The 17,550-nt window shown below is 41.1% G+C and overlaps 1 protein-coding gene across 1 annotated transcript in view; it reads left to right on the forward strand.

The window, feature by feature from the left end:
- The first annotated feature begins 22 nt into the window (after positions 1-22).
- abcb6a (ATP-binding cassette, sub-family B (MDR/TAP), member 6a) overlaps positions 23-17,550 on the forward strand; it is a 215,276-nt gene continuing 197,748 nt past the window's right edge. The window contains exons 1-2 of the mRNA XM_059967532.1: positions 23-191; positions 3,464-3,995. Of these exons, the coding sequence (XP_059823515.1) occupies positions 3,480-3,995 (516 nt within the window). The 5' untranslated portion in view covers positions 23-191; positions 3,464-3,479. The remainder of the gene's footprint in view (positions 192-3,463; positions 3,996-17,550) is intronic.

Here is a 17,550-nt window from a genome sequence, read left to right on the forward strand (position 1 = left end):
AGGGTTCTCGGGCGATCACACACTGAGGTCGAAGTGGTGGTATAGGAAGCCGCAGATGCTGGAAATGTCGAGCAGCGCTCACACACAATGTTGGATTTCATGTGAGCTGGCTGACGCGCTGTATTATTGAGTGTGTCGGTCCCGGGCGTTTAACCCTTCCAAGTTTTCAGAGCGAGTGAATGTGAGACAAGGTGAGTAAAATCGTTTGTGTTGGAAATGGGAGAGCTGCGGCATACGGGTGAAAGGAGCTAATGATCGTCTCACACTCCTCATTTTCTTTGAAGTATTGTTCGACTCTGCCTTTCTGAATTTAAAGTTAGATTCAGAATCAGGTTTAATATCACTGGCATGGATGAAATTTGTTTTGCGACAGCGGTGCAGTGCGTAATTTCTAAAAACTATAAATTACAATAAATATATAAATTAAACAAGTAGGGCAAGAACAGAGCAAAATATATATATATATTCTGTGCATGTACACAACATGTATATAGTGTACATGCACAGTAAGGGAGTTTAAGCTTGAAGTGACTGCATTAGGTTCCGTACACTTGGCTCAGCTGTTTTGACATTGACACCACTGAGCATGAGATCTTATGTAAAGCGCCACTGTGTAATAATCAAATGTGCAATGTCATGGAACCAAACTTAAGAATATCTCTTCTGGGAACCTGATTTACCAGTCAGTACATTGGTCATTGCATAATAATGCTGTCTGGTAACACAGATTAAAAATTCTTCCTTGCCTGGTCCTATCCTGCCTGCTCCTAATCTCTACTCTGTGACCTTCTTTATCTTTATGTTGCTTTTTATCATTTTCCCCATTTTTCCAGCACTTTGGCGGCACCCTTGAACCTGATTAACAGCTGCATGCCTGATGTGTTTGTATCAATGTTGATTGCAGGCCCAGTGAACATTCATTACGTACACTAAAGCACATGGAACAGTACAGGCCCTTTTGCCCATGATGTTATGCATTAGGTTTAATCTACTCCAAGATCCCTTCTACAGAGCCCTCCATTTTTCTTACATCCATGTACTTATCTAAGAGTTTCTTAAATAACACCCAATGTTTCTGCCTCTACCACCACCTGTGGCAGAGCATTGCACCATCCACCAGTCTGTTTTTTAATTAAAAAAAAGCGGCCACTGACGTCCACCCTATACTTTCCTCCAAACAGCTTGTATTGGCCAATTGGATGGCTTTTCATAGAACATAAACCCTTCGGCCACAATCTGATGCCAACTTTTTAAATTGCTCTTAGATCAATCTAACCCTTCCTATCTACGTGATCCTCCACTTTTCTACCATCCATGTGTCTATCTAAGAGTTTGTTAAACACCTCTAATGCACCCACCTCTACTACCACTCTCTGTATTTAAAAAAAGCTACTACTAACACCCCCTGTACATTACTCCAAACATCTCCTATGAGCCATTTCAAAGTTAATTTATTATTAAAGTACATACATGTCACCATTCACTACCATGAGATTTGCTTTCTTTGTAGGCATTCGCAGTAGAAGTCCTTGGGTGGGTATACTTGAAGCAGAGGTTAATTGGCTTTAGATTAGTAAGGGCATCAAAGGTTATGGGGCTAAGGCAAAAGAATGAGGTTTTGAGGCATTATAAATCAGCCATGATTGAATGGCAGAGCAGACTTGATGGGCTGAATAGCCTCATTCTGCCCCTATGTCTTATGGTCTAGTACAAAGAAATAAAACAGAATTAAAGAAAAACTTCACACAAAACGGACAAACAACCAGTGTGCAAATATGTTCAAAAAAAGACAATAAATAAATGTTGCCTGAAGAAGGGTCTCAGCTGAAACATCAGCTGTTTGTTCATTTCCATAGATGCTGCCTAACTGCTGCGTTTTTCCAGCATTTTTTGTGTGTTGCTCTGAATTTCCAGCATCAGCAGAATTTCTTCTGTTCATGAATAAATAATACAGAGAAAGTAAGGTGGAAATGTGGATAGCTATCCCTATGAGCTCCTTCAGTGCATGTCAGTTTTTTAAACTGCAGAACCTGTATATAAAGAAGAGGTAAAAGGACATCGGGTTACTGGGGAACTTTAGTGGGTTAGGAAGGTTCAGGACCTACATGTTCCTTGCAGGGCAAGGCTAGCAGGATAAGGGAACCCTGACTGACGAGTAATACAGACTCTCTGGTCGGGAAGAAGAAGGAGCACATGTCAGGTATAGTAATCTGGCATCTAATCAATCCTTTAAGGAGTATTAAAAATGTAGGAAGCCAGTGTGGGAAACAAGGGAAGAAACTTAAGAGGAGAACCTGGCAAAGATTTTTGTAGTTTTATTAGCCACAGGTGAAGTACTGGAAGACTGCGGTGAGAGAACTTGGTTCATGGCCGCATTTCTGACTGGCATTCAGTTTACAAGAATGGAACACTGCTATAACCTGGGGATGACCTATAGTTGGTTTATTTCAAATTCAGATGCATATGGTTGGGGAATTAAAGTTAAAGCAAATAATTATATTTTTAAAGGAAAGCAATCTAGTCTTAGAAATGTAATTAGTTATCTTCATCTGATTCTACTCAAGGATAGTCAACATAGCTTTGTGAAGGGAAAGTCATGCCTCATGAGCCTAATTGAGTTTTTTGAAGAGATTACAAAAGAAATTAATGAAAATAGGGCAATAGATATGGTCTATGTGGATTCTAGCAAGGCATTTGACAAGGTCCCTCACAAGAGACTCATCCAGAAAGTCATGAGACATGGGATCAGTGGAACCTTGGCTGATAGATAAAACATTGGCTTACAGGAAGGAAGCAGAGGGTAGTAGTGGAAGAAAAGTATTCTGCCTGGAGGTTGGTGACTAGTGGAGTGCCGCAAGGATCTGTCCTGGGACCCCTGCTCTTTGTGATTTTTATAAATGACCTGGATGAAGAGGTGGAAGGATGGGTGAGCAAGTTTGCGGATGACATGAAGATTGGAGGAGTTGTGGATGGAGCTGTAGGTTGTTGAAGGTTACAAGAGGATATAGACAGGCTGCAGAGTTGGGCGGAAAAGTGTCAGATGGAGTTCAATCTGGATAAGTGTGAGGGGATGCATTTTGGAAGGACAAACCAGAAGGCTGAGTACAGGGTTAATGGTCAGTTACTTAAGAGACAGACAGAGATACTTTATTGATCCCGAGGGAAATTGGGTTTCGTTACAGCTGTACCAACCAAGAATAGTGTAGGAATATAACAATATAAAACCATAAATAATTAAATAATAATAATAAGTTAATTATGCCAAGTGGAAATTAGTCCAGGACCAGCCTATTGGCTCAGGGTGTCCAACACTTCGAGGGAGGAGTTGTAAAGTTTGATGGCCACAGGCAGGAATGACTTCCTATACTGCTCAGTGTTACATCTTGGTGGAATGAGTATATGTTATTGACTGCAGCAATTATTCTTAGTTTCTGAGATTCTGATCTTGTTCTTTTATTCACAGGTGTCCGATTGAAACAATGGTTGTTCTTGAAGGTTACTGCGAAGGCAATGCATCCTTATCCAAAATATGGATTCAACACGGATTATTCCCATGTTTTTATTTTACACTCGTCCCGACAGTACTTTTGAGCATTGCCTTTCTCCTTGGTGCACTGCAATGTGCTTGTTACAATATCTATGGGACTACAATGGAGCCAAAGTACATACCTCGCTCTCGTCTCTTCCGCCTTCAATTGTTCCTAACAGTAATCATGCTCCTGCAGTTTGGAACCTACATCCTTTGGCAAACCTTTGGCTTGGGCATAATCTGTGGATACATGATTCTATATTCGTGCCTATCTCCAGCTGGATGGGTGTGTACCATCTTACTACTATACCTGGAGCGCAACAGGGTGATGGTGCGGGACAGAACACGCGGCCATGGTACCATCCTACTGCTCTTCTGGGCTCTGGGATTTGCAGCGGAGAATCTGGCATTTGTGTCGTGGAAAAGTCCTCTATGGTGGTGGTCACTGGACAGTACTGACCATAAGGTACGTTAGAACATAGTGCATAAAACATAGACCAGTACTGTACAAGAACTGGCCCTTCGGCCCACTATATTGTGCTGAACCAATTAAATTAGCAGTCACATGACCAACTAAACTAATCTCTTCTGCCTACACGATTTCCATATCCTTCCATTTTCCTCGCATTCGTGAATCATCCACACCAGGACCAACAAACTTAGAAGCAATTACTTTCCGAAGCAGTATGGTTGATCAACACCTCCACCCATTAACTCCACCACTAGTTTATTATTTCCTTATGATTTTGCCAAACGTCACTTTATTAACATACAATGAATCTATGTATATAAGTTATCTTATGTATTTACATTTAATGTGTTTGTTAATTATTTTGTGCTCTTTATCTTTTGTAGTTATTTTTTGGGGCTGGATCGGATTGGGAGTAACAATTATCTCTTTCTCCTTTAAACTTGCATCCTGTAAATTGCATGAAGCAATCTTGAATCTTGAGAAGTCCAAAATGTATCTGCCTCTACCACTACAGGTAGTGATCTTCAGGCACCCACCGCTCCCTGTATGTGGGTGGGGGAGGGGGGGACCCTTGAAAAAAGATGCTGTCTGTCTATCTATGCTTCTCATAATCCTATAAACCTCTAACAGATCTCCCCTCAGCCTCCACTTCTCCAGAGAATACAATTCAAGTTTGTCCTTGCCCTCTAATCCAGGCAGTATCCTGGTAAACCTCTCCAAAGCCTCAACATCCTTTCTATAACAGCACCATTGTTTAATACTAAGGTAGAGGTGAATTGCGTATTTACATTATGCCGAGCAAAATCCTTCAGAGCCACAGAAGATTAAGTGCTAAAACACTCGTAATTTGGGTATCTACTGAGATTGATGGAACCCACCCACCTTCCCCCTCACCTGGTTTTACCTATGGCCTCCAGTTTGTACTCCTACCCCTTCCCCACATCTTATTCTGGCTTTTCCCCCTTTCCACGCCTGATGAATGATTTTGGCCCGGTGCGTACCTTATGTGTTGGTTTGTACCCATGTATATCACTCTACAGCATAACCACCTCTTTACTAGTGCTGTCCTTTAATCCCTGTTTGATTCCATCAGGGGAGATGCAAAAGCGGTTGATTTAACCACTATCGTCAGCTCAGCATACAAGATGCTTGGGGAGCTCAAGTTCGAGTTCAAGTTTATTGTCATCTGACTGTACATTTACAATCAAATGAAACAATGCTCCCCCAGACCAAGGTGCACCTATTAAACATATATCTCACGCAGCACATAAACCAAACTATTATAAATACATGAATAAAGCATAATTCAAAATGCATGCAGTGCACAGCCAACTAAGTTATACAGTTAACAGCTTGCTGTCCTAGTGACAAGACCTTGGTGGTGACAAGGTATTCATTAGTCTCAGTCTGAGGGAAGAAGCTTTTACCCAGTCTGGCAGACCTAGTCCTGAAGCTTCTGTACCTCCTTCCTGACAATAGTGAATCGGAGATTGTGGAATGGGCATTGGGGATCCTTAACATTGCTTTGGGCCCGTTGTCTGCAATGCTCCCAGTAAATGTCACAAATAGTGGGGAGGGTGACTCAGCAAGTCAGGCAGCTGGTGCTGTCAAGCAGTGTGTGATCTGCTATGCTACTGTGCCACTTTAAAATCAGTCTTCAATATCACAACAGTGAAAGTTTATTTTATCTTCAAGAATCTAGACGTATAGGTGGGAAGCTGATGGACTTGATTGAGTTTAGAATGAAGTATTTTTCATAAGAACAAGGCTAGAGAGTCATAGAAAACTACAGCACAGAAACAGGCCCTTCAACCAATTCAGTCTGTGTCGTTTTTTTTTATCTGTTCAGTGCCATTGTGTTGGCCCTCGATCAAGCCCTCCATAACTCTCCCATCCAGAATTCAAATAAATTTATTATCAAAGTACATTTATGTAATCATATACAACCCCAAGCATACTCAATAAATCCAAAAACCATAATAGAATCAATGCAATATCACATCTACAGGGTGGACAACCAGTGTGCAAAAGGCAACAAACTGTGCAAGTACAGTAAAGGAAAAAATATATATTGAGAACATGAGATGAACAGTCTTTGATAATGAGTCCATAGGTTGTGGTAAAAATCCAGTGATGGGGCAAGTAAAGTTACCCCCTCTGGTTCAGGAGCTGAATGGTTGAGGGTAATAACTGTTCCTGAACCTGGTGGTGTAAGTCTTGAGGCTGATGGCAACAACGAGAAGGAAGTGTGATCTGGGTGGTGAGGGTCACTGACAATGGGTACTACTTTCCTGCATCAATGCTCTGTGTAGATATGGCCAATGGTTGGGGAGGGCTTTACCCATAATGGACTGGGCTATATCCCCTACTTTTTGCAGGATCCTCCATGCAAGGGCTTGAGTATTTCCATACCAGTCTGTGATGCAGCCAGTCAATCTACTCCTCACCACACATCTACAGAGGTTTTGTCGAAGTTATAGATGTCATGCCAAATCTTCACAAACTCCGAGGGAAGTAGTACTTCCAGGTACTTCTCTCACATGCTGAAATTAAATTTGCATCTACTACTTTCACTGGGTGTTCGTTCCACACTCTCACCACCCTCTGAGTGAAGAAGTGACCCCTCATGTTCCCCTTAAACACTTCATCACTCGCCCTTAACCCATGACCTCTAGTTCAGGCTTCACCCAACCTCAGTGGAAAAAGCCTGCTTGGATTTACTCTATCTATACTCCTCGGGTGTACTTACTTGCTGCTCGTTACGCCACTAGCGTTTAAGGCAGCAATGAAAGTCCTCCATCTATGTCTATCCATACAGTCGCACACAGATATAGAAGGATTGCTGTTTCTGTAACAATATGTTTTTTGCTGGTCAGGATTGTTAAGCCTGAGTTGAACCCCCTAACCTGGAGGACCAGTGGGCCACTCTTAGTCTGGGCTCTATCCTTTGACCAGTTTGGTATAGGTGGCCCTACCTCTAGCTGGAACACAAGGCCCTGACTCCATCCAACATAGCCCAGGTCATTGAGGAACACAAGCCTCCAAACCCCATGACAAGATTGAGGTTCTCGTGGAGGCCTCAGATAAATCTTAGTTCTTGACTTGTTTTGCATTGCTTACTTCTGCTTACAAGGCACTTCCTGTGCAATATCCAGTACCGTGTATAAACTGCTTTCTGTTATTGCTTTTCCATCTCAGTGTACTTGTGTTTGGAATGATCTCTCCGGATGGAATGCAAAGTAAGCCTTGTTTCTGTTTCTGTATGGTCGGAGATGGAATCCTGGCACTGTCCATAAAAAAAAATTTGTTCACTGTCCCCATGATTATATGCATTTCTTCTGTGTGCTCTGGTTTCCTCTCACATTCTGAAGTTATACAATTAGGGTTGGTTGTGGACATGCTGTGTTGGTGCTGGAAGCGTGGGGACACTTGCCCAGCTCAATCCTTACTGATTTGATTTGACACAAATGACACTTTTCAAAGTACATTTTGATGTAAATGTGACAAATAAAGTTAATCTTTAATCCTTAAACCTTTTGCCAACTAATGAGACATCTCCGGATCTGTCTGATGGTATGTTTTTGTTTTCCTATGCAATCTTTCTGAAGACATGTGAAAGTGCCTCCAACTGTTGTTTCAGTAATGATTCAGCATTATTACAACTATTCTAGCAACTCTGATGTAATCTTATTGTGGCATCCAAACGGCATTGTTGTCTCAGGTTGTAACTTTTAGATGTCAAATTATTGTTATATATGTTAAATTATTTAGAAAGTTGAATATCTATTTGAAAAGCTGCTGAAAGAGCAGAGGAGTGAGGAGCTGAGATAAAGTGGGTAAGAATATAAGAAACAGAAATAGGAATTGGCAGTTCAACCTCTGGACATGCTCTGCCATTCATAAGCTTTAATATCACTGGCATTTGTCATGAAATTTGTAGCTTTTGGTAGCAATTTACAATTTTTAAAAACTAAATTATAATAAGACATATACAAATAGGTCATTGTAAATTGTTCTGTGATTAGGCTCGGGTTAAATGGGTGGATTGCTGGACAGTGGGGCTCATTGGCCTGGAAGGGCCTGTTCACCCTGCATCTCTAAATAAACAAAGAAATAAATGAAATGAATAGTACAAAAAAAAAATGAGGTACTGTACAAGGATTCATTGTCCATTCAGAAATGTGATGGTAGAGGGGAAGAAATGGTTCTGAAACATTGCCTTCAGGCTACTGATGGTCACTCCCTGAGTGATGGTGGCCCCTAACCATGGATGCTGCCTTCTTGAGACATCAGCTTCTGAGGATGTCCTTGATGCTGGGGTGGTTAGTACCCATGATGGAACTTGCTGAGTTTCAGTAGAATAATGGGCAATCAGTTTACCTTACTGCCATCTTCTCGCACTAAATGCATTTTCATTGCTTTCCTCTCAATCCAAAAGTAGAAACAAAGACGTTTGAAGCAGGAGACAGACATTAAACCAACTCTGCCATTCTATATGATCATGCCTGATTCTGTATTCTGTATTCTAGATATCTACTCTCTTCCTATTTCCCAGGTGCCTTCTCCTTCAAGTTGATAGGAAGGCATAGACAGAGCGGACAGCCGGAGACTTTTTCCCCAGGGTGGAAATGACTAATACTGGGGGGCCTAATTTTAAAGTGATTGGAGGAAGATCTAGTGGGAATATCAGAAGTGGGTTTTTACACAGAGAGTTGAGTACATAGAATGTGCTGCCTGGGGTGGTGGTAAAGGCAGATACGTTTGGGGCATTTAAATTTCTTAGATGGATACATAGGTAAAAGAAAGATGAAAAGCTACGTGGAAGGGAAGTGTTAAATTGATCTTCGAGTAGGTTATCGGATCGGCAGAGCATCACAGACCAATGGGCAAGCATACTGCCCGACTTTCCAACATATTAAGTGACATAGTCTTGGTAGCTTTATGTGATAGAGAATTCCACGTTAATGAGCCTGAATAAGGAAAATTCTCATCTCAATCATTGTGTACTCTCTGATTATGTACTGACTTTCTTATTCACCTAGACTAATCATATCTTCCCTGAAGCCTCTCTATATGTATGTAGGATGAACTGTTCTACAATAGATATTTGTCATCTCATCTGGCTTGTGACTTTGGTGCTGTTGGACTTGCAGATTTTTGAGACTACTGGGTGTCATTGTTATTACATTTTAGTAAGATGTTACCAGGTGAGATCATAAAATATTCTCATGAACCTGGTAAGCCGAAGACTGCAGTAAATGAGCCTCTGAGATTAATAGAGCATAGAAAACAGGATCTCAGTGAACCTGACAAAGAACTTCGTTTGCCATGATAAGGTCATTCTCAGAGTGGAGATGCAACTCCTCCTCATATTCTTTCTAGGTAGCCTCCAACCTGATGGCATGTACATTGATTTCTCCTTCCAGTAATTTTTCCCCCTCCCCTTCCCTCTTCTATTCCCCACTCTAGCCTCTGACCTCTTCTCCTCACCTGCCTGTCACCTTCCCCTGGGCCTCTCCTCCTTCCCTTTCACCCATGGTCCACTCTGCTTTCTTGTCAGATTCCTTCTTCACTTCTTTACTTTCCCCACCCAGCTGCTTTCATCTGTCACCTTCTAACTAGTCCTTCCTTCCCACTCCCGAAGAAAAGTCTCAGCCCAAAATGTTGACTGTTCGTTCATTTCCATAGATGCTGCATTTCCTGTGAGTTGCTCAGAAACCTGAGTTTTACCATATTCAGTCCAGTAAGTCATTATTTTTGGAGGATGAACTTTTATAAACAGGTAATTTAATATTGGCTCTAAATGGCTTCAGTTTGAATGTCATGTAAACAAGGGTGTAGCGAACTCATGATTTGGTGGGGGTCCAGTATTATTCCTGCAAGTTGTACAATCTTTTTGTTTCAAAGTTCAAAGTAAATTTATTATCAAAGTATGCATACTTTATACATCTTTGAGATTCCGTTTATTGCAGCACCCACAGGAAAGCAAAGAAATATAATATATCCCATGAATAAACCAAAGAACTACCCATAGTGGATCACTGTGACAAGTGAACCTGTGAAATGTCTTGAGCTCTTTTTCCAGAGATTACAGTCCTCTATAGGCTGACCAATATTTTCTTTGTAATACACCATTCCTCCTTGCACTTCTCTTGAAACAGGCAGAAGCATTCCTTTTGAAGATGTGGGTGCAGAAAATGACGATATGAGTCATGAGGACAATTTCTTCATTTTAACTCCTCTTTGAAATACACTTAGTGGCCACTTTATTAGGTACCTCCTGTACCTAATTAAGTGGCCACTGTGTGTATGTTCATGCTCTTCTGCTGCGGTAACCAATCTACTTCAAGGTTTGATGTGCTGTACTTTTAGAGATGCTTTTCAGCACAGCACTGTTGCAATACCTGATTACTTGACTTATTGTCGTTTTCTTATTAGCACAAGACATTCTGGCTATTCTCCTCTGATGAGATGTTTCTACCATTCACTGGAATTTTGTTTTTTGACTTTTGAAGTATTCCCTGTAAACTCTAGAGACTTGTGTGTGAAAATCCCAGAAGATCCAGTTTAAAATGGTGCCAATGAAGCTCTGCGACTACTGGCTGGTGGCCGCTGTTCTAAGTCAGGTCACTTGCATTAAAAATAATTTTTAGGTTATTAAAAGGACGTGTTTCCATTAATGGGAGAGTCATGGAGCCTAAGATCACGCCAATTGGCCTGTCTTGTCTATGCTAAACTATTAATCTGCCTAGTCCTATTGACCTGCACCCAGACCTTAGCCCTCCATACTTCTCCCATCTATGTACCTATATAAATTTCTCTTAAACATTGCAATCAAACTCTCATCCACCACTTCCACTAGCACCTCATTCCACATTTTCACCACCATCTGAGTGAATTAGTTCCCCCTCGTGTTCCCCTTAAACATTTCACCTTTCACCCTTAACCCATGACTTCTAGTCTCACTCAATCCCCAACTTTTGTTTCAGTAATGATTCAGCATTATTACAATTGTTTTAGCAACTCTGGTGTAATCTTATTGTGGCATCCAAACAGCATTGCTGAGTCATTGTTGTACCTGAGTGATTGTCTCAGATGTCAAATTATTGTTATATATGTTAAATTATTTAGAAAGTTGAATATCTATTTGAAAAGCTGCTGAAAGAGCAAAGGAGTGAAGAGCTGAGATAAAGCGGGTAAGAATATAAGAAACAGAAATAGGAATTGGCAGTTCACCTCTGGACATGCTCTGCCATTCGTAAGCTTTAATATCACTGGCACATGTCATGAAATTTGTAGCTTTTGGTAGCAATATACAATTTTTAAAAACTAAATTATAATAAGACATATACAAATAGGTCATTGTAAATTGTTCTGTGATTAGGCTCGGGTTAAATGGGTGGGTTACTGAACAGTGGGGCTCGTTGGCCTGGAAGGGCCTGTTCACCTTGCATCTCTAAATAAACAAAGAAATAAATGAAATGAATAAAATAAATAGTGCAAATAATAAGTGAGGTAATGTAGGTAGTTTCATTGTCCATTGTCCATTCGGAAATCTGGTGGAGAGGGGGATCATTGCTTGTGTGTCTCAGGCTCCTGTCCCCCCTCTCATGGTAGCAATGAGAAGAGGGCATCCCTTGGGTGATGGTGGGCCTTAATGATGGGTGCTGCCTTCTTGAGGCATCGCCTTCTGAAGATGTCCTAGTAACCTCGGACCTAGATGTTCTAGTACCTTCTGTACCTAATAAACTGGCCACTGAGTGTATGTTCATGCTCTTCTGCTGCTGTAGTCCATTTATTTCACGATTTAATGTACATTTGGAGATGCTCTTCTACACACCACTATTGTAACATATGGTTATTTGACTTACCGTCACTGTTTTTGTCAGTTTGAACCAGTCTGGCCATTCTCTGACAAGATAGTTTTGCCATTAGAACTGCCGTTCACTGGATTTTTTTTTTGCTTTTTTTCACCCTTCCCTGTAAACTCTAGGGACTGTTGTGTGTGAAAATCCCAGAAGATCCAGATTAAGATGGTGCTGGTGAAGCTGTACGACTACTTGCTGGTGCCAAATTAAACAAAGAAAAAAAAAGTCAATATTATTCACACTTTTTCTGGTACATGATTACTACAACCAATAGCGTGTAACTTCCCTGCCAGAATTGAGCTTAGAAACTGCCTGTAGGACCTGGCATTTTTGGAATGTGAACTGAAGTCTCGAAGGCACAGGACAGTTGTGGCATGGGTTAGTCCAGGCCAGTGAGCAGACAATAAGCCAATATATGGCCATTGCTGGAGCAGACGATGGCCAGTTTTTGTTTTGTGGCTGCCTGTAAGGAGGTGAATTTCAAGGTTGTATAAAGTATACGTAATTTGATAAATGTACTTTTAACTTTGAGTTTGAGGAACTCAAACCACCCTATCTGTCACTGACAATCATTCCATGGTCAAACTCATTTAGATCACATTTCTTCCCCATTCTGATGTTTGGTCTGAACAACAACTGAACCTCTTGACAATGTCTGCGTGATTTTATGTATCGAGTTCCCACCACTGTTTACATACTTGCATTAACGAGTAGGTGTAATAAAGTGGACTCTGAGGTTATAGCTTGTAAGAAAGTAACATTCTTTTCCCGATGATAAAAAGCAAAACAGTGGATGATTAGACTAAAAATCTGGAGAAAATTAGATAATCAGAAAGCTAATGAAAAGAACAGTAACTGTAATCCAAAATTACAATAGATGGTATCTGAAATAAAATAAAATGATCTGAATAAATGTGGAAAATCTGCCCGAGTAATAAGTAAAATGTCGAAGTAATAGTAGATTAATAAGTCAAAGGGTGGTGAATTTGTGGAATTTGTTGCCGAATGCAGCCGTGGAGCCCAGGTCATTAGGTGTATTTATGGCACGGATTAATAGGTCTTGATTGGGTGTGGCATCAAAGGTTCCGGGAGGAAAGCTGGGAACTGGGGTTGAGGAGGAGATAGAAAAAAAAGGATCAGCCATGATTGAATGCCAGAGCAGACTTGATGGGCCAGATGGCCTAATTCTACTCCTGTATCTTATGGTCTAAATACATTAAATAAAGTAATATTTTCTATATTCTATAGTCAATCAGATCACTTATGTTAAAGATAATTTTTAGGTTACTGAAAAGGATGTGGAGAGGATGTTTCCATCAGTGGGAGCGTTATTAATTCATAGAACACTGCAGCATAGAATCACACCCTTTGGCTTGTCTAGCCTCCGCCCAGCTATTAATCTGTCTAGTCCCATCAATCTGCATCTGTACCATACCCCTCCATACCTCTCCCATCCATGTACCTGTCCAAATTTCTCTTAAATGTTGCGATTGAACCCACATCTACCACTTCCGCTGACAGCTTTCTCAGCCAACCTCAGTGGAAAAAGCCTGCTTGCAATTACCCTGTCTATACCCCTCATTGTATTGTATACCTCTAGCAAATTTCTTCATATTCTTCTGTGTTCTGGGAAATAAAGTCCTAACCTATTGAACCTATCCCTGTAACTCAGGTCCTCAAGTCCTGGCAATCCGCTGACATCTTTCCTGTATGTAGGTGGCCAACATTGCACACAATACTCCAAATCACCAATATCTTACACAATTTCAACAATAGGTACCAACTCCTATACTCACAAATTTGATTTATGATGACCAATATGCCCAAAGCTCTCTTTACAACCCTAACTACCTGTGATGATGGTTTCAGGGAGCTATGGAATAGCATTCCCAGATCCCTCTATTCTATAGCACTCCTCTGTGCCCTACCATTCAACATGTTAGTCCTATGCTGGTTTGTCTTTCCAAAGTGGATATTGGATCTGAGGGCACAGCCTCATAATAAAGGGATGTCTCTTTAAAACTGAGATGAGGGACAATTTCTTCAGTCAGAAGGTGGTGGAGCTGTAAAATTCATTGTCACAGTCTGCTGTGGATGTCAAGACATTGGGTTCATTTCAGGCAGCAGTTGATAGTGAATTAGAGTTACAGGGAGAAGACAAAGGAAGGTGGTTCAGAAAATAAAAATCTGTCATCATTAAATGTTGGAGCAGACTTGGTGGACCAATAGCTTAATTATGCTTCTATATCTTATTTTCCTATGAAGTAGTAATGGTGCAGTCATTCAAACCAGTATGATGTGGGTTCTCTTTTGATGGGTCCTCAGGTGGCTGAGGGGCCTACCCAGGATCCACATATTCTGGTGCAGTGTGGGCAAGAATAAGTGGTGCTTGTGGTTGTTCGGTCTCTTCTTTCACAACTGCCACTTGTTCTCCGCAGGATAGCAGAGGTCGTTCTCATGTAGTGCAGCCCCCTCCTGAACAGATTTCCTGTGAGTGTACCTATTCAGTCTTCCCAGTTTTTTAGCTGTAACGTTGAATTTCTTAAGGCTGGTTTTGATGTTAAGTTAGAACATAGAGCATAGAATAGTAAAGCACATTACAGGCCCTTTGGCCCACAATCCAGGAATATTGAGAATCCATTCCTGCCCTGGTGCCAGCCAAGTCTCCATAATGGCCACTGCATCATAATTCCATATATGTATCCAAGCTCTCAGTTCATCACCTTTGTTCCTGATGCTTCTTACATTGAAGTACACACACCTTCTACCTTACTACCCTTATACCCTTTATTCTGCTGCTCTTTCCTCGAAGCCCATCTATATGTTAGATCTGGCTTTACTTCGTGCACTTCTTTCACTGCTCTATCGCTCCGGGTCCCATCCCACTTGCAAATTTGAAGGGATTACTTTGCTTACTATGGCTCGATGACCTTCCTTTAACTGTGAGTAAACGATCTATTTGGGAGCTGTGAGTTAGGCATTTGGATAACATCTATCCACTGGAGTTGGAGCTGCTTTATTGTGGTGGAGATGCTGTTCGTGCTGGCAGCCTCCAGTGCGCTGGTGTTAGTGAGTCTGTCCTGACAACAATTGAAATAAAACAGATTTGGAAGGCTGCCTTGGGCTTGGGAGTATTTTTGGAGCGGGAGACAGGATGAGTAACTTCTGTGGAATGAGAAACAAAGTTACTTAGAATTACCTTGCATATAAAAGCATACGTTTCAGGTGAAGGGGGTAATTTCAAAGGAGATTTTGGGGCAAGTGTTTTCCCGCACACAGAGAATGGTGTAGGCAGAGGAAGTTAGTTGGGTTGCCCATTTGATTACTAATTTAATGCTTTGGCACAACATTATGGGCTGAAGGGCCTATTCCTGTTCTGTACTGTTCTATGTTTTAATAATAATAACAACAACACAGCAATAACTTTATATAGCACCTTTCATACATTAATGTTCAAACTCAAAATACTTTACATAGATTGTAAAGATGAATAAATATAGTCATAAAAATATGAGACAGTTAAAAGCCTTAAGTAAAGACCAACATTATATGGAGTACAATGTAATCATATATGCCAAATTATATAAATGTAATCAATATCAACAGGCATTAAGTAATCCAATAAGTAGGTCAATTAAAAGAAAAATTAGGTTTTAAGAAATGTTTTGAAACATTCCACAGTACTAGCCTGATGTCAAAAGAGTATTCCAGATTTTTGCTGCATAAGAGTAAAATGACGCATCACCAGTTCTTGTGCTTGGCTCCAGGAACACTAAGCAAACTAGTGCTCTTGGGTCTAAGTTTATGATTTGCAATGTAAAGGGACAGACACTCCAAAATGTGCAGATGAGCTAGATTTATTCAGAGCCTTGTATACAATTAAGAGCATTTTAAAATTGCCCTTAAAGGACACAGGCAGCCAGTGCAATGATGCCAAAACTGGTAAAAATGTGCTCAGATTACCCGCTGTAGATTGGGAGATCACTTCGCTGAGTACCTACTCTCTGCCAGAAAAAGCAGGATCTCCCTGTAGCCACCATTTCAATTCCACTTCCCATTCACATTCCAACATGTCAGTCCATGGCCTCCTCGATGAGGTCACACTCAGGTTGGAGGAGCAACTCTTTATATTCTGTCTGGTAGCCTCCAACCTGCTAGCATGAACAGCAATTTTTCGAACCTGGTAATTGCCCTTCCTGCCCCACCTTCACCATTCCTCATTCCTGTTTCCTTCCCTCATCTTATCTCCTTGCCTGCCCATCACCTCCCTCTGGCATTCCTCCCCCTTCCCTTTCTTCCATGGTCTTCTATCCTCTCCTATCAGATTTCCCCCTCCTGCAGCCCTTTATCTCGTTGACCAAGCAACTTGCTACAGTGGTGTCCCAGGTGAGTGAAGATGTTTATCCCAAGAGGGTGAACTTCCTCACCCTCTTGAGTGAAGAAGTTACTCTTCAGGTTTCCCTTAAGATTTTCACTTTTTACCCTTAACCTTGTTCTAGCTGCATTTAACCTCAATGAAAAAAGCTTACTTGCATTTAGCCTGTCTAAATCCATCATAATTTTGTATACCTCCCTTATTCTCCTATGTTCCAGGGAACCTTTTGTGTAGCTATAGTCCTCATCCAAGGAATCATTCTCAAATCTTTGCTGTACTGAATATCTAACGAGGATGTCATGAACGGAGCAAGCACAAAGAGAGAATGTATGAGATCATGAAAAGGCAACGTGACTTCATTGGACATGTGATTAGGAAAAAGGAGTTAGAATGCACGGTAATTATGGGAAAGACTGGAGGGAAGAAAGCGACAGACAGACAGACATACTTTATTGATCCCGAGGGAAATTGGGATTCCGTGAGGAAGGCAAAGACAAATGATGATGGAGACAGCAACCAGAGAACCGGAAAGGAATACCAATGAATTGATCCACTTGACCTGAAACAGGAGTGTGTGGGCCATGGCAGTCAAAGCTGAAACTGGGCATGGCACCTGATGAGGATAATGACCATCTCCACTGCCCTTAAATCCTATAATGGTGTGAGCAGAATTGAGGGTTCTACTTCAGTTGAAGATGGACTAAGAGTTTTATAAAAATTAGGCAAAACTTCCCTGCTTTTAGACTCTATGCCTCTGTGGATAAAGCCTAGAGTTGTATACAGCTTGTTAGCTGCTTCTCAACTTGCTTTGACAATTGTGAACAGCATCCTTAAGTCTATGTATCATAACTACACTCAGTGGCCGCTTTATTAGGTACACTTGTACACCTCATTGATGCAAACATCTGATCAACCTATTATGTGGCAGCAACTCAGTACATAAAAGCTTGCAGACATAGTCAAGAGGTTCATTTGTTCAGATCTAACATCAGAATAGTGAAGAATGTGATCTAAGTGACTTTGACTGTGGACTTTGACTTTGATTGTTGGTGCCAGAAGAGATGGTTTGATTATTTCAGAAACTGCTGATCTCCTGGGATTTTCATGCACAATGGTCTCCAGAGTTTACAGAGAAAGGAAAAACAAAAAAAGCATCCAGTGAGTGAGTGGTAGTTCTGATGCTAAATATGCCTTGTCAGAGGAGAATGGCCAGACTGGTTCAAGCTGACAGGAAAACACCAGTAATTCAAATATAACAGTGGTGTGCAGAAGAACATCTCTGAATGCACAATGCATCAAACCTTGA

This window comes from Hypanus sabinus, chromosome 4 (assembly GCF_030144855.1).
Source record: "Hypanus sabinus isolate sHypSab1 chromosome 4, sHypSab1.hap1, whole genome shotgun sequence".
NCBI lineage: Eukaryota > Metazoa > Chordata > Chondrichthyes > Myliobatiformes > Dasyatidae > Hypanus > Hypanus sabinus.